The sequence below is a fragment of the Mobula hypostoma genome, chromosome 19 (assembly GCF_963921235.1).
Source record: "Mobula hypostoma chromosome 19, sMobHyp1.1, whole genome shotgun sequence".
NCBI lineage: Eukaryota > Metazoa > Chordata > Chondrichthyes > Myliobatiformes > Myliobatidae > Mobula > Mobula hypostoma.
In genome coordinates, this window is record NC_086115.1 from 11,047,730 (window position 1) to 11,070,185 (window position 22,456).

Below are 22,456 nucleotides of genomic sequence, written 5' to 3' on the forward strand. Positions count from 1 at the left end.
TGTACAAGAAGGGTAGTGAGGACAGGCCAGTGAGCCTGACTTCATTGCAGGGCAAATTACTGGAGGAAATTCTGAGGGACAAGATCTGCCATCACTTGGATAATCGAGGCCTGATCAGGAATACTCCACGTGGTTTTAGGTATGGGAGGTCATGTATGACAATCATTTGGAGTTTTTGGAAGAGGTAACCAAGGGCCTAGATGAAGGTAGAGTAGTGATGTTGTCTATGTGGACTTTTAAAGCCTTTCTCTAGGTGTGGCGTGGTAGGCTGATCTGGTAGATTAAGTTGCATGATACAGGGCTTGTGCTTGTGGAAGGGATTCAGAATTGGCTCCATGATAGGAAGCAGAGGATGGAAGTTGAAGGTTGATGCTCTGGAAGCCTGTGATTAGTGAGTTTCAAAGTTCAAAGTAAATTTATTATCAAATTACATGTATGTTACCTTATAGTACCTTGAGATTCATTTTCTTACGGGCATTTACAGGGGGAATACAATAGAGTTTATGAAAACTATACCTAGACAAAGACTGACTGTCAACTGGAGTCCTAGACAAGTACAGCACAGAAACAGGCCCTTTGGCTCAGACAGTATGCCTAAGCCATCTAAACTGCCTCCTCCCATCGACCTGCAATGGGACCATTGCCCTTCAGACCCCTACCATCCATAAGATATAGGAGCAGAATTAGGCCATTCGGCCCATTGAGTCTGCTCCACCATTCCATCCTGGCTGATTCAATTTTCCCCTCATCCCCAGTCTCCTACCTTCTCCCCGTATCCCTTCATGCCCAGACCAATCAAGAATCTGTCAACCTCTGCCTTAAATATACATAAAGGCTTGGCCTCTACAGCTGCCTGTGGCAAAGAGTTCCACAGATTCACCACCCTCTGACTAAAGAAATTCCTCCTTGTCTCTGTTCTAAAAGGACGCCCCTCTATTCTGAGGCTGTGTCCTCTGGTCTTAGACTCTTATCACCATAGGAAACATCATCTTCACATCCACTCTATCTCCAGGCTTCTAGGCGACGCTCTCCGCTCCACACCTCAGCAAACACTCTCAGACAGCAAAGTACAAGATCGCTCAATGAGCCTAAAAACTCACCATCAAAATATAAATCACAGGTTCCAATGACACACAACTTCGTAGTAGAACCATATTTGAAAGAAGCAGTCCAGTGAACTGTTTGCAGGACGTTGCCGTTGGTCGCGTTGTTTGAGAGTACTATCTTGGGTTGGTATAGAGTGGATCTGGGTAGGATGTTTCCTGTAGTGTCAGAGTCCAGGATCAGAAGACACAGCCTCAGAATAGAAGGATTCTCCTTGGAACAGAGATAGTCAGCGGATGCCACAGTCAGCTGTGGAGGCCAAGTCATTGGATATATTTAAAGGGTGGTTAATATGTACTTGATTAATCGGGGTGTCAAAGGTTACAGGGAGAAGGCAGGTTTATTATCCCTCTCAACCCCATTCTCCTGCCATGATGGAATGGTGGAGCAGACGCAATGAGCTAGATTTACAACACGCTGGAGGAACTCAGCAGGTCGGGCAGCATCCGTGGAAATGATGAGTCGACGTTTCGGGCCGGAACCCTTCGTCAGGACTGAAGAGGGAGGGGGCAGAGTCCCTATAAAGAAGATGGGGGAGGGTGGGAAGGAAAAGGCTGGTAGGTCCAATTGAAAAACCAGTAATTTGAAAGACAAAGGGGTGGGGGAGGGGAAGCAGGGAGGTGATAGGCAGGAAAGGTGAAGAAGGATATGTCCATACATGGCCTCCTCTACTGCCATGATGAGGCTAAACTCAGGTTGGAGGAGCAACACCTCACATACCGTCTAGATAGTCTCTAGTCCCTTGGTATGAACATAGAATTCTCCAGCTTCTGGTAATTCCCTCCCCCTCCCTTCCTCTATTCCTATTTCACTCTGCCCCCTCCCTCAGCTGCCTATCACCTCCCTCTTGGTTCTGCCTCCTCCTACTACCCATTGTGTTTTCCCCTATTCCTTCTTCACCTTTCCAGCCTATCATCTCCCTGCTTCCCCTCCCCCACCCCTTTGTCTTTCCCCTTACTGGTTTTTCAACTGGACCTACCAGCCTTCTCCTTCCCACCCTCCCCCCCACCTTCTTTATAGGGCCTCTGCCCCCTCCTCCTTCAGTCCTGACGAAGGGTTCCAGCCCGAAACGTGGACTGATCATTTCCACGGATGCTGCCCGACCCGCTGAGTTCCTCCAGCATGTTGTGAGTGTTGCTTTGATCCCAGCATCTGCAGATTATTTTGTATTTGCAATGAGCTAGATGGTTTAATCCTGTTCCTATGATTTATGTCTTATTTATGGAGATATAGTAAGTTGTGATTGTACATGGCATAGTTAGCAAGTTTACTGATGCTAAATTCAGGGTCTTGTTGATGGTGAAGCAAGATACAATAAATTACAGAAATTTTGGTCGGTCAGCTCATCAGATGGCTGAAGAATGGAAAACGACTTTCAACTTGGATAAGTGTGAGGTGATGCATTTTTGACAATCAAAGCAGGGTGGCAGCTATAGAGTGAATGGCAGGGTACTGACAAGTGAGGAACCTAGAGTACAGGTGGCACAGTTCGCTGAAAGTGGCTGCACAAGTAGGCAGGGTGATGCAGGAGGTGCTAAATGTGCTGGCCTTCAGTCGGGGCATTGAGGTTAGAAATAGGGACATTGTGTTGCCGTTCTATAGGTTGTTGGTGTGATCACTCATGGAGCACCGTGACCAGCTTTGGTGGCCTTAGTGTTGAACGAGACTGTCAACCTGGAGCAGGGGGTTGGCTGGATTAGAGGGCCTGAGTTGTGGTGGGGGGGTGGAGGGTTGCCATGCTGACTCTTCATTGCTTGGAGTGTTGGGGAACGAGAGGCGACCTCACAGAATTTTATAAGATCATGAGCGGTGTGGATAAGGTGAACAGGAGGGCTCGTGCAAGGCAAGAGGGTAGAAATTTAATAGAGGGGTAACCTCTCTTACACTCCAAGCAATGAAGAGTCAGCATGGCAACCCTCCACCCCCCCACCACAATTCATTGAGGCAGATGCAACTGGAATACTGAAGAGCCGTTTAGAAGGTTACATGGAGGAGAGGGGCTGGAAGGTTTCGAGCTGATGGTGGGCTAGTGGGGCTAGCATGGAGGAATGTCTTGTTAGGCTGGAACAGTTGGGCTGAGAGGCCTGTTTTTGTGCTGTTTTACTCTTATGGCTGGCACCGTGACAGTGCGTCCCCACGGGCTGTGTGATGGACACTGACAGTGCGATCACACCATCTGCTGCCCTATCATGCTCCCATCACTGTGTCGGGATTGCCGGGAGGTGTCCAGGGAAGCACAGGTGACTGACAAGATGCCTCTCCCAGTTCCTGAATACAGTGAGTGCCTGAGACTCTGTTTTTTCTGCATAGTCTGGAAGCTGTGAAGTAAAGGGTCCGGTTATCAGAGCCCTTGTTTCTAACCTGGCCACCTACATTCCCCTGAACTTGGCAACAAATCCTACAGCCCTTTCTCTTTATTAATGACAGAGGTTCCAAGCTGTAAACAGAATGGAGGATTCTTTTTTAACAAGTAAGGGATTGTTCTTGTTACTTAGCAACAAGAACCTAGCAACAGGGCAGATGAATGTCACCTGACCATTTATATAAATTCTTTCGAAACCCAGCATGGATGTTCATTCCTTACCGACCTCAGCCTCTCAGACCCACATAATACGCCACCTCCCTCAGTGTGCGCACACACAGAATCACATGATGGAAACCATCCAGTCTGTCGCCTGTGCTGTTAAGTCCTGAATACTGTACTTAATCTTGGCCCTCCAGCATCTGAGATGTGCTGTCTTCTCGTTACTGCCACTGGGGAGGATGTACAAGAGCCTGAAGACCTGCAGTCAATGATGCAGAAACAGCTTCTCCACCATCAGATTTCTGAACAAACTCTGAACATTACCTTATTATTCCCTTTTTCACTATGTTTTTGTAATTTAATTTTATATATTCGTACTGCTGATGCAAATCAAAAAAAAGATCTCATCATGTGTTGTTGATAATTAATCTGATCCTGATAAGAATTATTTAAAAATAAGGGGTTTAGGACAAAACTGCAGTGAAATATTTTCTCAAGCAGCGTGCACAAAATGCTGGTGAAACTCGGCCAATCAGACAACGCCTCAGAATTAGGATCATGTTTAATGTCACTGGTACGTGTCGTGAAGTTAGAGTCGTTTTGCAGCAGCAGTACATTGTAATACATAATAAAAACTATAAATTACAGTAAGTATATAGATTCAAAGTACGTTTGTGATCAAAGCATGTATACAGTATACAACCTTGAGGTTTGTCCTCCTGCACGCACCATGAAACAAAAAAAAAATCATGGAACCCATTCAAAGAAAACGTCAAACACCTACGCTCCATCTGGCAGAAGAAACAGGATCTCCCAGTGGCCACCCATTTTAATTCCACTTCCCATTCCCATTCCAATATGTCAATCCATGGCCTCCTCTACTGTCGCGAAGAGGCCACACTCGGGTTGGAGGAACAACACCTTATATTCCATCTGGGTAGCCTCCAACCTAGTGGCATAAATATCGATTTCTCGAATTTCCGGTAATAGCACCCCCCCCACCTTCACCATTCCACATCCCCTTTTTCCCTCTCTCACCATATCTCTCTGCCTGCCCATCACCTCCCTCTGGTGCCTCCCCCCCCCTTTCTTTCTTCCATGGCCTTCTGTTTTTCTCCTTTCAGACCCCCTTCTCCAGCCCTGTATCTCTTTCACCGGTCAAGTTACCAGCTCTTTACTTCATCCTTCTCCCCACTCCCCGGTTTTACCTGTCACCTTGATTTTCTCTCTCCGCTCCGCCACCTTTTAAATCTACCCCTCAGCTTTTTCTCTGCAGTCCTACCGAAGGGTCTCGGCCTGAAGCATCGACTGTATTCTTTTCTGCTGCCTGGCCTGCTGAGTTCCTCCAGCATTTCGTGTGTGTTGCATCAAACACCTAATGCGTGCAAAAAAAAAGAGCAGATTCCACAAACTGCAAAAAGCGAATGAGTAACACAGAATATTAAACATCAAACCACAGAATTCTCAAAAGGGTTTAGGTGTTCAGTTTAGTTCATTTTAGTTTGCTGTTGTCTAGTTTGTTGACTGGAGGCTGCAGAACCAGTCCACACCAGAGTGCCCCGATCAAATCATGCAAAAATATCAAAAGAAAGAGTAACCAGAAGCACATGTAACATGAGCTGCACAGTCCTCCAAAGCAAGACAACAGCCCAGAGCTGCGCCAAACAAACCTTGCGTGAGGACGACTTTTGCACCAGTCAAACGTAGGCACACGGAGCTGAACACCCACTCATCTTCCACTCTCATCCTCTTCGGTGTCAGTTTTACTTGATGTTTCAACCCAGCACGGCTTTGCGCTCTGCCATTACGCCACACACTCCTCTCTCAACCTCACTGAATTCCCCGAGACAGCAAAATCGCCAGATCACTCGCTCGGCCCAAAAACACATCATCAAAAGTAAATTAAAGCTCTAGTCGCAACCAGTTTCGTAGTAGAACCATGTATAAATGAAGTAGTAGGGGCGTCACCATTGGTCGCTGGCACCATCTTGTATATTAAAATTAAATTAAATTGAAAATAGAATTAGATAAGTAGTGCAAAAAGAGAGGAAAAAATACTGGGGTTCTACTGAGTCCTGACGAAGGGTCTCGGCCTGAAACGTCGACTGTACCTCTTCCTACAGATGCTGCCTGGCCTGCTGCGTTCACCAGCAACTTTGATGTGTGTTGCTTGAATTTCCAGCATCTGCAGAATTCCTGTTGTTTGAGGTTCTACTGTTCATGGGTTCATTGTCCATTTAGGAATCTGATAGCAGAGCTGAAGAAGAGTACAAGGAGAATGGTAGATGATCTTGTTGCACTGTTACAGATTGTCGGGTATGATGTTGTGGTCATCACTGAATCATGGTTGTAGTTGGGACTGAATGTCCAAGGGTACACGTTGTATCGGAGGGATAAGAAGGTCGGCAGAGGGGGAGGCCTGGCTGTGGAGGTAAAGAATAGCATCAGATCTGTAGAAAGATGTGAAATAGGATCGGAAGTTGTTGAATCCTTGTGGGTTGAGTTGAGAAACTGCAAGAGTAAAAGGACCCTGATGGCAGTTATATACAGGCCTCCCAGCAGTAGCTGGGATGTGGACCACAGATTACAACAGGAAATAGAAAAGGTGTGTCAAAAGGACAATGTTATGATAGTCATCAGAGATTTCAACATGCAGGTCGATTGGGAAAATCAGGTTGGAAGTGGATCTCAAGAGATTGAGTTGCTTGAATGGCTGCAAGATGGCTTTTTAGAGCAGTTTGTTGCTGAGCCTACTTGGGGGATCAGCAATACTGGATTGGGTGTTATGTAATGAACTGGAGGTGATTAGGGAGCTTAAGGTAAAATAACCATTAGGAGGCAGTGATCACAATATGAATAAGTTCAAATTGAAACTTTATTAGGGAGAAAGTAAAGTCTGATGTGGCAGTATTTCAGTGGACTAAAGGAAATTACAGTGGTATGAGAGAGGAGTTGGCCAAAGTAAATTGGAAGGAGATTTTGGCAGGGATGAAAACAAAGCAGCAATGACGTGAATTTTTTCCTAATTTTTCTCAGGTGCAGGTTAGATGTATTCCAAAAGCAAAGAAATACTCAAATGCCAAAATACTACAACCGTGGGTGACAAGGGAAGTCAAAGCTAATGCAAAAACAGAAGACAGGACATACAATAAAACAAAAATGATTGGGAAGCTTCTTAAAACACTACAGAGAGCAACTAAAAGAATCATTAGGAGGGAAAAGATGAAATATGAAAGCAAGCTAACAAACTATCAAAGTGGATAGTAAAAACTTTTTCAAGAATGAAAAAAAAATAAAAGAGAGGAGAGTGGATATAGGACAGCTAGAAAATGAGGCTGGAGAAATAATAAAGGGGGCCAAGGAGATGGCAGATGAACTAAATGGGTATTTTGTATCAGCGTTCACTGTGGAAGACACTAGTAGTGAGCCAGCTATTGAAGGGTGCGAGGGAAGAGAAGCAAGTGCAGTTACTTTTACAAGGGAGAAGGTGCTAAAAAAGCTCAAATACCTAAGGGTACATAAGTTATCCGGTCCAGATGAACTGCACCCTAGGGTTCTGAAAGAGTTAGCAGTAGAGATTGTGGAGGCATTAGTAATGATCTTTCAAAAATCATTGGACTCTGGCATGGAGCCAGAGAGCTGGAAAATTGCAAATGTCACTCCACTCTTTAAGAAAGGAGGAAGGCAGCAGAAAAGAAATTGTAGACCAGTTAGCCTGACCTTGGTGCTGGGTAGCTGTTGAAGTCAATTGTTAAGGATGGGGTTATGGAGTACTTGGTGACATAGGACAAGATGGGACAATGTCAGCATGGTTTCCTTAAGGGAATTCTTTGAGGAGATCTGCGGTCTCCCCCTGAGGAAGTGAAAGATTCGGTAGCAGAGGAGGTATGGAGGCACAAGTTTGAGAGCTTCTTGATTATAACTGAGGCGATGATTGTGTTGAACACAGCTATAGTCAGTAAACAGCAGCCTGACTTAAGTATTCCTACTGACCAGATGATCCAAGCTCAAGTGCAGAGCCAGTGAGATTGTACCAGCTGCAGACCAATTGTGGTGATAGGCAAACTGGTGGGTCCAGGCCCTGGCTTAGGCAGGAGTTGATTCTAGCCATGACCAACTTCTCAAAACACTCACAGTAAATGTCCTGTCGTTGGGCGATAGTCATTGAGGCAGCTTGCCCTGCTTTTCTCAGGCACTGGCATGATCGTCACCCTTTCGAAGCAGGTGGGAACCTCCTGCAGCAGTGAGTGATTGAAAGTGTCCTTGAACATTCCCACCATTTAGTTGGAATGGGTTTTCAGTGCCTCACCAGGTACACCATTAGGGCCTGGCGCATTGTGGGGGTTCACCCTCTGAAAGATGTCCCTGGGCCATCGGCCTCCGATTCAGAGATCGCAGAGTCACCGGATGCTGCAGGGATTTGCACAGGTTTACTTTTATTCTCCCTTTCAAGGCGTGCATAAAAGGCTTTGAGCTCATCTAGGAGTAAAGCATCACAGCCATTCATGACATTATGTTTTGTTTTGTAGGAAATCATCAGGACTTAATTCGAAATGTCAGTTGTTTATTTCCCACCGTAGATGTCGCGTGGCTCACTGAGTTCCTCTAGCATTTTGTATGTGTTGCTCGAGATTTCCAGCATCTGCAGGATTGCTGGGTGTTTATGAAATAGCTTCTGTCTGTGCCTCGTGAGTGTTTGGAACCTGGTGGAAGCAGAGCCTGTGAATATTTTAAGGCTGAGTTAGACATTTGATAAGCAGGGGCATGGAAGGTTAACAGTACTGGAGTTGAGATTGTAGTTTTATCTTCAATGATTCTATTGAAAAGCAGAAATAAAACAGAACAGAAAATGCTGTAAACACTCAGCAGGGACAAGCCTCATTTGTGCAGAGAGAAGCAGCTAATGTTTCCGACAACTGAGAAAGAGAGAGACAATTAGTTTAGGTAAGGGAGGGCCGAGAATACAAATGAAGGAGAGAAGGTGAGGGTGATTTCAGTTTCAATTTATTTATTACAAGTACATCAAAACTTAGTGCCATTTGCCTTAACAGCCAGCGCACCAAAGGAGTTGCTGGGGGCAGCCCACACATGTTGCCACGCATTCCAGCTATTGCACAGCTTGCCCACAATATTTAGCAGAACAGGGCAAGCAACAGCAACAATAACAAAACAAGACAAGATCAGCAAAACAAGCCCCATTCCTATCTCACACATCCATACAGGCTAACATCCCCAGGATAGGCGGCCTCTAGTCCTTGTCCCTGGATTCTCAGACGTCTGGGCTCCAACTTCAGACTTCAGCCGGGATGCTGATCGAGGGTTTGACCTTGGGACTTTGACTTCCAACTCCAATGGGCCTCCAACTCCGTCAACCTAAGCCCTCCTGACTCCTTCGGGTTTTTACCTCCAGTCTTTGACCCTCAGGTTTCTACATGCGGACTCGCTGGGCTCTGGACTTTGTCCTTTGCCCTTACCCTCCAGATTTTGCCAGATTTCAGTTTAAATGGCTAATCCTGTTTAAAAACATAAGAACAAGCAAACTAAAGTAGGAGAATTTGACATTGAGTGCAGCAGGCTGCAATGTGTACGTGTTAAGGATTTGATGTTGTTCCTCCAGGTTGTGTTGAGCCTCACTGTAACAGCACAGGAGCCCATAGACTGAAGTCATAGTAACTAGCAACTGGAAGCTTGGGATCGCTTCTGCAGATTGAGCACAGGGTCTCTGCAAAGCGATCACCCAGTCTGTGCTTGTTGTCCCTACTGTGGAGGGAGCACAAGAGGTTGAATGGTCCACTCCACCCCTAAGTGTGCAGCTTCAAAGCCCTGCATAAGAATGGATACAAAACCATTTGAGACATTCACTGAGCTAATTTCCTGAATGAGACAGCTATCCTATCGAAGTTTACGCCTGCATTCTTTAAGAGTTAGATGAATGAAGGTGATCTCATTGAAATAAAATAATCCTAAGGTAATGTGACAAGGTTGACATTGAGGTGTTAATGTGCAGTATCATGCACACAATATGCAATATACATAATCTATGCACAATCGATATGTATAGATTATGCAAACTGTCCACAAAACTGAGGCTGTCAAACAGATTCAATCTCTTCTCTGATAACAGTAAGCAGAATATCTTCAAGTTTTCAAGGTGTTCAGATAATGGTAATGCAAGTCTCAGCATCATAGCTATTGTTCAAAGTTCGAAGTAAATTTACTGTCAAAGTACCTATATGTGACCATATTCTACATTGAGGTTCATTTTCTTGCAGACATTCATGGTAGTGGTAGAGTTAACATTGTGGAGTGTCATAGCGTCATAGATGTAGCCTGGGAAGAGGCCTTTCAGCCCACAGTGTCTATTTACGTCAATACTGCATTCTTCCTTATTTATCTTTCCCACAATCCCATAACGTGGCCCAGATTCTACCACTCTTCTACACACAAGTGACAATTAACCAGTTGTGGGAGGAACCTGGAGTTCCCAGGGAAGACCCATGTGCTCAAGGGGAAAACGTGCAAACTCCACACACCTGAATCAACCCTGGGTCTCTGGCACCCGTGCCACTGTGTCTATGATGTCTCGGACTCGTGCTGGTACATAGGATGGCAGGGTTGTACCCATTGTGTTTTCCACCGTTCCTGAGTCACAATGAGGGATTAATTGGGCTGCACCTTCCTCTCATTTGCAGGTGGTGAATTTGTTCAACGTGTTCATTACCTATGGTGACACTTTCCTTCCCACACCGAGCAGTTACGATGAACTTTACTACGAAATCATTCGAATGCACCAAGTCTTCGATAACTTGTATTCAATGGGTGAGTTTACATTTTTCTCAATGGATGGTTGTGAACTTGCATTGCCTTAACACCTCAGGTTGTTCCGAAGTCCTTTCCAGCAGGGCAAGTCTATCTGAGGGCAGAGGTGGGAGGCGAGTTACTATTCCTGTGTAAGAAGCAGTAAGATTTGACGAAAGCCATTATGGTAATGAGTTGATGAGTTTTTTTAGTGATAGTGTTGAGGGGTACATTTTGATACTAGCACGTCCCCTTTAATCTTTGTCTGCCGTGGAAGGTCGATGGGCAGTCACAGTTCACTCCTGCACTGCAAAATAGTTTCTGCAGTTTGCCCTCTATAGCACACTGGAGAGTCGGACTGAGTTATTTGTGAAAGACGCTGGAGATGGAGACAAGTCCCGTGACCTGATGACTAAAATGATTGGGGATTAGAGGATCTTATTGCAAGAACCTCATTCCTTGGTAGTGCTAGTCCAGCATTTTGTGTGTCTCGCACATAAAATGCTGGAAGAAATTGGCGGGTCAGGTAGCATCACTGGAGGAGACATTTCAGGCTGAGACCCTTCATCAGGACTAGGTGAAGGGTCTCGGCCTAAAATGTTAACTGTTTATTCCTCTCCATAAATGCTGCCTGTTCTGCTGAGTTTCTCCGATATTTTCTGTGTGTGTTACTCAATATTTCCAGCATCTGAAGAATCTCTTGTGTTTCATGATCTTGTGTGTCTCCCTCATTTTAGCCCCCAATGTTGCAGGCTGGTTTCCGTCACTTCACTCCCTCTCTCCATAGCATACTTCCCAGAACTCCTAAATCAATCTCCTTCAACCTCCCTTCCTTCGGATTGTTCGTGGAGGTGTGATGGGCACGATGTGTTGTCCACTCTTAAAAGTGTGTCCGTGGAACAGTGTTTAGTGTACACTGGTCAATCTTGTTTCTGCTCTGTCCCAGTTCTGAGGCTCTCAACAAACAGCGGTCAGTGGAAGGAGCCAGCAAGCAAGGTCACGCACGCGCTCATCAACGTCAGGTAAGAAACAGATGTAATTCTCAGTGACCGTTCGGGCTAAAGGGCCTCTTTCATACTATGAATGCTGGCCACAGTGACTGGTTTACCTTCGTTGAACCTGCTGAGTTAGGGAATATTGCAATATCTGTGTTATATCATTTAGCTCAGTGTATACCAAACAAAAGTGCTTAAATACAATACATTCTGCAGATGCTGGAAATATTGTGCAACACATACAAAATGCTGGAGAAACTCAGCAAGTCAGCAATAAATAGAGGGAAATAAAGAGTTAGTGTTTTGGACTGAGACCTGATGAAGGGTCTCAGCCCAAAATGTCAACTATTTATTCCCCTCTATAGATGGGGCCTGATATGCTAGCTTTCTCCAGCAATTTATGTAAATATTTTAAATGTTTAGGAAGTGACAACTTCCCAAACATTAATATACAGCAAAAAAAAACTGCAGTTGGAATTCATCAGGTGGAGGGAAATAGACAATTGATGTTTTGGGTCAAGATCATTCACCTTTGGGAAATGGAAGGAAACTGGAGCTCCCAGAAGAGCCCCATGCAATCACGGGGTAAACGTGGAGGCTGTCCCAAAGGTTGGGATTGGACCCAGGTCTCTGCTGGAGCAGAGGAGGCTGCTTCACCCTATGTGCCTTGTATCTATGAAGATCTCTATGAGGACTCACACTGGTGTGTCAGAGGGCTGAGTTGTTCCTGGTGCAAGTTATTTTCCTTTCCCACCGCTCCCTGGCACGTTGTCCACAAGATCTTTCTTCAGTACAGATTGGGGGTACCCAACCTGGGGTGCACAGACCTCTCAGTTAATGGAAGGGGCGTATGGCAGAAAAAAGGTTGGGAACTCCTGGTCCAGATGAAGGATCTCAACCTCAAACGTTAATGGTCCATTTCCCTCGACAGGTGCTACTCAATCCAGTGAATTCCTCCAGCAGTTCTTTTGTTGATCTAGATTCAAGTGTCTACTGTCTCTTGTATCTCCAAGATAATAATAAATGTGCACTTTGTGTCCTTTACAACTTTAAGCAAACACTGAAAGTGTTACAGCCAGGGATGTGATTGTGAATTGTTGGTGCCTTGGTTATGTAGGACATTTTCCACCTAGCAGATATCAGCGACCTGATCATCTCACAAGACCATAAGAAATCAGCCCATGGCTTCTCGAGCCTGCTTCACCATTCAGTAAGGGTATGGTTGATCTGTGCCACTTGTTTCCGTTATGGTTTGATGCCTGTCAGTCTCTCTGTTAAATATATTATTGACTCTGTCACCATAGGATACTCCGGTACAGAATTCCAAAGATTAATAACTTTCTGTGAGAGAGAAGAAATTCTTCCTCATGTCAATCTGAAATGAGCAACTTATTTGGTATTTAAAGTGGAGATTGATTATTAAGGGTGTCAAAGATTATGGGGAGAAGGTAGGGGTTGAGAGGGAAAATAAATCAGTTCTGATCTAATGGCAGAGTAGACTCGATGGACTCAATGGCCTAATTCTCATCCTATGTCCTGTGATTTCACTGGAATGCTGTTAATTTTTATTGAAATTTCTCTCATACTCCGTGCAATAAAGACTAGCTTACTTACCTTGCAGTCATTGCTGCCATGTTATATTTCATGTACAGAGCACCCCCAAATTCCTTTGGATCATATTTTGTAGTTTAACTCTGTTCAAATAATAATAGTTTTTTAAAAATTTTTTCATTCAAAATTGGTAACCTCTTGGTATAGATGAGTTGATTTTTGTTCCAGGGACTCATCAATAATTGCTGTATTTTTAATTGAAGTTTATTTAACTGCTTAAATATAAAAGCACTGCTGCCATTTGAACCTTATATCAGTAGTTGAGCCTCGGGAAACCAGCTCCTTAACCATTACTTTGCAGTATTTATTCTGAGGTCATAACTGTAACACAATTGTTTGCTGTGATTGTGGGTGAAAAGAAAGTAGCCTGGGGAACTTTCTACCAAAGTGCATGACCATGCATTTTCCAACTTTGCATTTCATTTGCCACTTTCTTGCCCGTTCTCCTAATCTGTCTAAGTCCTTCTGCAGCCTACCTGTTTCCTTAACACTACCTGCCCCTCCACCAATCTTCGTATCATTTGCAAATCTGGCAACAAAGCCATCTATTCCATTATCTAAATCACTTATATACAGCATAAAGCAAAGTGGTTCCAACACTGACCCCTGCAGAACACCACTGGCAGCCAACCAGAAAAGGATCCGCTTATTCTCACTCGCTGCCGCCTACTAGTCAGCCAATGCTCTAACCATGCCAGTAACTTTCCTGTAGTGCCATGGGCTGTTAACTTGATAAGTAGCCCCAAGTGTGGCACCTTATCAAAGGCATTCTGAAAGTTCAAATATACAACATCCACTGCATCCCCTTTATCTATCCTACAAGTAATCGCCTCAAAGAATTCCCTTGGGGAAACCATGCTGACTTTCTCCTATCTTGTCCTGTGTCACCAAGTACTCCATAACCTCAACCTTAACAATTGACTCCAACATCTTCCCAATCACTGAGGTCAGGCTAACTGGTCTATAATTTCCTTTCTGCTGCCTTCCTCCTTTCTTAAAGAGTGGAGTGACATTTGCAATTTTCAGTCCTCTGGCACCATACTAGAGTCCAATGATTTTTGGAAGATCATTACTAATGCCACCGCAATCTCTATCGCGACCTCTTTCAGAATCCTAGGATGCAGTTTATTTGGTCCAGGTGACTTGTGTACCTTTAGGTCTTTCAGGTTTTTGAGCACCTTCTGCCTTGTAATGGTAACTGCACTCACTTCTCTTCTCTCACGCCCTTCAACATCTGGCACACTGCTAGTGTCTTCCACAGTGAAGACTGATGCAAAATACTCATTTAGCTCATCTGCCATCTCCTTGGCCCCCTGTATTATTTCTCCAGCCTCATTTTCTAGCAGTCCTACTCTCATCTCTTTTGTTTTTTTACATGCTTGAAAAAGCTTTCACTATCCACTTTGATATTGTTTGCTAGCTTGCTTTCATATTTCATCTTTTCCCTCCTAATGGTTCTTTTAGTACCTCTCTGTAGGTTTTTAAATCCTCTGTTTTCCCACTAATTTTGCTTTGTTGTATGCCCTGTCTTTTGCTTTGACTTCCTTTGTCAGCCACAGTTGTACTATTTTGCCATTTGAATATTTCTTTGTTTTTGGAATATATCTATCCTGCAACTTCCTCAGTATTACCAGAATCTCACCATTTCTGCTCTGCTGTCATCCCTGTCAGCATCTCCTTCCAATTTACTTTGGCCAACTCCTCTCTCATACCACTGTAATTTCCTTTAATCCACTGAGATACTGCTATGTCAGGCTTCACTTTCTCCCTAATAAAATTTCAATTTTAACTCAGTCATTTGGTGATCACTGCCTCCTCAGTTTTCTTTTACCTTAAGCTCCCTAATCATCTCCGGTTCATTACATAACACCCAATCCAGTATCACTGATCCCCTAGTAGACTCAACGACAAACTGCTCTAAAAAGCCATCTTGTAGACATTTAACAAACTCGCCCTCTTGAGAACCATTTCCAACCTGATTTTCCCAATCTACCTGCATGTTGAAATCTACCATGACTATTATAATATTACCCTTTTGACTTGGCTTTTCTATTTCCTGTTGTAATCTATGGTCTACCTCTCCAGCCATTGTTGGGAGGCCTGTATATAACTGCTATCAACGTCCTTTTACTCTTGCAGTTTCTTAACTCAACTCACAAGGTTTCAACATCTTCTGATCTTATTCACATCTTTCTAGTGATTTGATGCCATTCTTTACCAGCAGAGCCACACCACCCCCTCTGCCTACCTTCCTATCCCTCCGATACAACGTGTAACCTTGGACATTCAGCTCCCAACTACAACCATCCTTTAGCCACGTTTCAGTGATGGCCACAACATCATACCTAACAATCTGTAATACTGCAACAAGATCATCCACCTTATTTCTTATACTCCGTGCACTGAGATATAACACTTGGAGTGCTGCATTTGCTACCCTTTTTGATTCTGCATCCCTAATGCACTGACACTCACCCTGCTGGCTGCAGTATGTCCTGTCATCTGCCTGGCCTTCCTGACAGTCTGACTGGACACTATCTTTTTACCATCCGTCCTATCCGGAGTCCCTTCACTCCAGTTCCCACCCCACTGCCAAATTAGTTTAAACCCTCCCCAACAGCTCTAACAAACCTGCCCATGAGAATATTGTCGTCCCCCCCCCCCGGGATCAGGTGCAACCCGTCACTTTTGAACAGGTCATACCTCCCCCAGAAGAGATCCCAATGATCCAAGAACCTGAAGCCCTGCCCCCTGCACCGGCTTCTCAGCCACACATTTATTTGCCAAATCATTCGGTTTCTACCTTCACTGGCACCTGGCACAGGTAGCAATACCGAAATTACTAGCCAGGACTACTGCTTCTCGGCTTTCTACCTAGGCCTCCAAGGTTTCAGGTCCCCTTTGCTTTTCCTCCTATGTCATTGGTACCGATATGTACCAAGACATCTTGCTGCACTCAGAATGTTAGAAAGGGAGGGAGTGTGGCTGGATGTCTCGGTACATAAGAGCCACAGGTACATATCAAGCAGTGTTAGATTACTGCAAAGCCTCTGGACACCTGAAGACAGGAGATCAAATCTCACCACAGAGATAATTAAATAATCTTGATTGTACTTGTTGATTTCCCTTCATTGTGCTAGGGAAACAAAAACCCCTGCAGGGAGGGAGTTTGAATTAGTAAAATGATCTTGCCCCATGGGTTGAATGAATTGAATTCACTCTTCTGCTTTTGTGAGTAGAAGCAACAGCGAGTATGATTTCAACTCCAGTTGCAAGTACCTTAATGAGTTCCAGGTTTCTGTCATTGAGTGCCAATAATTAATAATTGAAAGCATTGCTATTGAATTTGGTTATAATCAATATACTGTCTGTGTGTGGTGTGTATAAGCACACAGTTGCAAGGAAAAGTTTATGAACCCTTTGCAATTACCTGGTTTTCTGCATTAATTACTCATAAATGTGGTCTGATCTTCATCTAAGTCACAATAACAGACAAACACAATCTGCCTAAACTAGTAAACAAATGTACTTTTCATGCCTTTATTGAGCATTTTTTAAATCATTCTCAGTCCAGGCTGGAAAAAGTATGTGAACCCTTGTATTTAATAACTGGTAGAACCTCCTTTAGCAGCAATAACCTCCACCAAACGTTTCCTGTAGCTACTGACCTGACTTGCACAATTGCAAGGAGGAATTTTAGACCATTCCTCCATACAAAACTGTTTCAGTCTATCAATATTTCAGGGCTACCTTGCACGAACAGCCCTCACAGCAGCTCAATTGGGTTAAGGTTTGGACTCTAACTTGGCCATTCCAAAATACGAATTTTCTTCTTCTTAAACCATTCTGTTGTTGATTTACTCTTGTTTTACAGATCATTATCTTGTTGCATCATCAATCTTCAGGTAACGGACCGCTACCCTGCCATTCTCCTGCAAAATGTCTTGATACAGTTTTGAATTCATTGTTCCCTCAACAATTGCAAACTGTCCAGGCCCTGAGGCAGCAGAGCAGCTCCAAACCATGATAATCCTTCCACTGTGCTTTGCAGCTGGGACGAGGTTTTGGTGTTGTTGTGCAGTGCCCTTTTCCCTCCAAACATAGCATTTCTGCCAGAAAGTTCAACTTTTGTTTCATCTGCCCACAGAGCGTTGTGCCGGAAGCATTGTGGAGCATCCAGGTGGTCTTTTGCAAACTTGAGATGTGAAGCAATGTTTTGTTTTGGAGAGCAGTGGTTTCCTCCATGGTGTTCTTCCATGAACATCATTCTTGTTCAGTGTTTTTTGCTTTGAAGACAGATGAACAGAGACTTTTGCAAGTTCTAGCAATTTCTGCATGGTCCTGGGTTACCCTTGGATTCTCTTTCATTTCCTTCAGCATTGCACATTGAGCTCTTGGTGTGATCTTTGCAGGACGCCTACTCCTGGGAGAATAGCAATAATACTGAATTTCTTTCATTTGTAGACAATTTCTCTTACTGTGGATCGATGAACACACTGGTCTTAATAAATACTTTTATAGCCTTTTCCAGCTTCATGCATCTGTACAACCCTTCTAAGGTCCTCTGAAAGTTGTCTTGATCGAGGCATGGTGCACATAAACAGATCTTTCTTGAGAAGAGCAGGCTCTTCAGTATCCTGACTGTGTCTTTTTTATAGGGCAGGGCACCTCTACAACCCACACCTCCAATCTCATCTCATTGATTGGAACACACGACACCAAATAGTTTTTGTAGAAGGGATTACCCCAGAGGTTCACATACTTTGTTGAACCTAGACTGTGATTGTTTAAATGGTGTACTCAGTATTGACGGGATAAAGTACTGTTGTTTGTGTGTTATTAGTTTAGGCAGATTGTGTTTGTCTATTGTGACAGATGAAGATCAGACCACATTTTATAAGTAATTAATGCAGAAAACCAGGTAATTGCAAAGGGTTCGCAAACATTTTCTTGCAACTGTATATATAATCAGTAGATTCCAGTTAGTTGGAGCATTGGTTAATCGGGGCAGTTACCTATTTGGGACAACTCTTCAAGAATGAAAACTAATTAAGAAAATTGCCGGGGTTCCCTTCTTTTATCTGGGACACTATGCTGCTTAATTGGGGCATGGGTCTGTTGCTGAACAGTTTCTGATGTCAGTCACCTACACTGGTGTGACCGTTAGACACTATACTGCGCTTAGAGCGAGCGGATGTTAAAACAGTGTCATTTACATGTGCTTGTGTTCAAAAAGAAGTTTTTGACACTGATAGTTGACGAGAGATAAGCAGCAAGACAATTCAGAACATTTGTGCTCACTGTGGTTTCAAACATTTAAGCGTGGAAATGTCAGAAAAGTCCAAAGTGAAAATTAAACTATTTCACTACAACAAGTTATGAATTATGAAAAAGTTGAAGGTATCAACAATCATCTTGAATGTTACAATGAAAATGAAGATTTGGAGGATGCAATCATCGAAAGCATTGTATGAAGGCAATCTATTATCTACACTAGGTGTCTGCACTGCCCTTGTTCATTTACAGTCAATCAATAGAAAATGGCACTGTACACTGGATGAATTCCTCCACCAATAATTTTAGGTTCTAATACACAGTGTTATAATACCATTCTGTTATTGGTACCATTCTAATTTGTCCTGTATTTCACTTAAATACATAATTTGTTGCTCAGTTAAATGGTAGTTTGTGTTTTTATATCTTTTTTAAATATTTCCATGAACCTTCAGCTAACTAGGGTAGCTACTAAACTGGGCTAAGATGTATTGATCCTGATGTGTCCGAATTAACCAGAGTCCAGTGTGTATGTGTACAGTGCCTTGAAAAAACTATTCAGCCCCTAACCCTTTGTTCATATAAATGAGTATTACAGCAGCAATTTTGATCAATTTAACTGGAAATTTTTATTTGTGAATGACATGATCCTTTTTTTCACGGTAGAGCTGAAAAAAACGGTAAATTATAAAACATGAAAAACTAAAAATTCAAAAATTGAAAGGTCAGCAGTTCAGAAGTGCTTATTCTCTTTTGCTCAGTTGTTAGTTAAATAGCCTCTCACTGCTATTACAGCCAGTAGTAGTTTTGGATAAGTCTCTATTAGTTTTGCACAATGTGATGGAGCAAGATTTCTGTGTTGCAAAATTGCTTAAACTGTGCCTGGTTATTTGGAGAGCGGCGGTGGACATCAATCTTGAGGTCTTGATGGTCGATCAGGTTAAGGTCAGGACTCTGACTGGGCCACTCAAGGATATCAATTGTTTTTTTTTCAGTCAAAGCCACTCCATGGTTGCTCTGGCGGTGTGCATTGGGCCATTGTCCTGATCAAAGACAATCTTTCTCCCCAGTTTAAGCTTTCTGGCAGAGACTAGCAGGTTTTTATCCAGAATCTCTTTGTGTTTAGGCAGCATTCATCTTCCCATCAATTCTGACCAGATTTCCAATCCCTACTGCTGAAAAGCATCCCCATGGCATGATGCTATCTTCACCATACTTTACCTGGCTGATGCTCAGTATTAGATTAACGCCACACGTACTGCGTAGTGTGAGGCCAAAAAATTCCACTTTAGTGCCATCCGACTACAAGACTTTCTTCCACGTCTTTAGAGTATCTTCTAAGTGTCGCTTTGCAAAGCCTTTACGGGCAAGAATGTGCTTTTTGTTTTAGCCATTGCTTCTTCCTTGCTACTTTTCCATAAGTACCCTTTTTGTGAAAGGCCTTAGAGGTTGTGGAGCCATGTCCAGTTGCAGCTATTGACTTGTACAGCTTGCTCAGTGACTGTTGGCGTCACATTAGCCTCTTTTACAAGTGCCATTCCTCTCCAGTAACTAAGTTTACAGAGACAGCCTAACCTAGGCAGTGTGGCTGTTGTTTCAAATGTTTTCCACTTGTTCACAATGGACTGCCCTGTGCTCCAAGGTGCCTTTGAGATGGTCTTGAACCCTTCCCCAGATTTGTGCTTTTCTATTATCATCTCCCTGACTTGTCTTGAATGCTCTTTTGTCTTCACTTTGGTTTTGTCTGTTGAAAGTCTACCATACTGTTGGACCTTACAGAGAGAGGGGGTATTTACAGTATTCTTATGAATTCATTGAAAACTAGTGATCCTCCAATTTTCTACACCAACTAGTTGGATGAGTTAGTAAGGTAATGTATTGCTACTGTGGAAAGATAGTGTAGTAATTACTGAGTGTATGAATATTTTCTCAGCCTCACAATTTCAGCTTTTTAATTTGACAGGTTTTGGAATGTTTCTTTAGATATTCTGTAGATTAGCAAATATATTTTACTTTAATATATTTTAAATTTAGAAAATGGGACAGTGAAATGCGAAAATAATTGTTGGAATGTGAACACATGGAATACTCTTGGAATCTTTAATTTGATGCTGAGGCTTTATAAGGCACTGGTGAGACCTCACCCTTAAGTATTGTGAACAGTTTTGGGCCCCTCATCTTAGAAGGAACATTTGATGGCTCTGGGTCTGTACTCGCTGGAATTCAGAAGGAATAGGGGGGATCTTATTGAAACCTTTTGAATGTTGAAAGGCCTAGACAGAGTAGATGTGGAAAGGATATTTCCCATTGTGGGAGAGTCTAGGACAAGAGGGCACAGCTTCAGGATAGAGGGGTGCCCTTTCAAAACAGAGATGCGGAGAAATTTCTTTAGCCAAAGGGTGGTGAATTTGTGGAATTTGTTGCCACATGCAGCTGTGGAGGCCAGGTGGTTGGGTGTATTTAAGGCAGAGATTGATAGGTTCTTGATTGGACATGGCATCAAAGGTTACGGGGGAGAAGGCCGGGAAGTGGGGTTGACGAGGAGGAAAAAAAAAAGTATCAGCCATGATTGAATGGCGGAGCAGACTCGATGGGCCAGATGACCTAATTCTGCTCCTATGTCTTATGGTCTTAATTCTCCTAGTTTAGTTATAATACATAATCTGCTGGAGGAACCTGGCAGTCGAGAAGTACGGGGGGGGGGCGGGTTCTGGTGGGGCAAGAACTGTCGATGTTTTGTGTCGAAGCCATGCATCGTGCTCCTGGAATTTTCAGGCCAGCTTTTGTTGTTCATATTGCAGTGTTCTGATTCAGAAGCTCCACGAGCTGTCCACCTTAATAGCTACATTTGCTTTTGATTAATGCCTTCATCTTCTCCATTTTTAATCTGTGCCCCTGGTTCTGCAAACAGTTGCCACAGTGCTTCAGTGAAATAGATCTTCCTTGCCCTAAAAGAATCGAACAATTGTGACTTTAAATAGAAGCAAGGATGCTAATTCTACGTAGGTGCACAGGTTCACCCTTGTTAATTGTTCTGATGGTGGTGATAAATTGTTCAGTGGTGATAAATTAGGCAGTTGTGATGCAGTAATGTAAAGTCTGGGCCAGGCATCGTCCTGCTACAAAGACTCTGTGCTGTTTGCCAACCAAAGCCAGTGGGTTGTTACACATTCTTGCAGCATCATTTAAATCTGTAACATTGCCACCGTGCTCTAGCATATCAGCCTAGCTAATTTTGCACACTGTGACCTCCACTCTGTTCAATGCTGTTCAATGCACATGTCCATATAGTGTTAGAAGTTACCAGTCTGGAGAAAGTCCTGTTTCTCACTCTCTGAGCTGAGTCAGTCAAACTAAAATTTATTATTAAACCACATGTGTGTTACCATATCCATCTTGAGGTTAATTTTCTTGGAGACATTTCCAGGAACATAAAGAATTACAATGAGGGAGAGAGATAGGGTAATGCAGGCAGGCTTTTCCCACTGAGTTTGGGTGAGACTAGAACTAGAGGTCATGGGTTAAAGGTGAAAGGTGACATATTTGAGGAGAACCAGAGGGGGGATTTCTTTACTCAGAGGGTGACGAGAGTGTGGAATGAGCTGCCAGTGGAAGTGGTGGATGCGGGTTTGATTTCAACATTTAAGAGAAGTTTGGATAAGTACATGGATGGGAGGGCTTTGGTCCAGCTGTGGGTGGATGGGACTAGACAGAACAGCAGTTTGGCATGGACTAGCTGAGCTGAAGGGCCTGCTTCTGTGCTTTAGTGTTCTATGACCCTACAATAGAATTTATAAAAAAAACTATACACAAGGACTGGAGAGTAATCTGCAAAATAAGACAAATTGTGCAAATAAAGCAATACTACTGACAGCAACATACATCAAAGTTGCTGGTGAACGCAGCAGGCCAGGCAGCATCTATAGGAAGAGGCGCAGTCGACGTTTCAGGCCGAGACCCTTCGGCCTGAAACGTCGACTGCGCCTCTTCCTATAGATGCTGCCTGGCCTGCTGCGTTCACCAGCAACTTTGATGTATGTTGCTTGAATTTCCAGCATCTGCAGAATTCCTGTTGTTTGCGTTTAAAAATACTACTGACAGCGTGTTTTAGAGCCCTCGAGTGTGTTTGTAGGTTGTAAAATCAGTTCAG

The 22,456-nt window shown here is 43.5% G+C and overlaps 1 protein-coding gene across 2 annotated transcripts in view; it reads left to right on the forward strand.

The window, feature by feature from the left end:
- Positions 1-22,456, forward strand: part of armh3 (armadillo like helical domain containing 3) — a 186,573-nt gene that overhangs the window by 97,793 nt on the left and 66,324 nt on the right. For both annotated transcript variants that reach the window (XM_063071318.1, XM_063071319.1), the window contains 2 exons: positions 10,321-10,447; positions 11,373-11,448. In XM_063071318.1, the coding sequence (XP_062927388.1) occupies positions 10,321-10,447; positions 11,373-11,448 (203 nt within the window). The remainder of the gene's footprint in view (positions 1-10,320; positions 10,448-11,372; positions 11,449-22,456) is intronic.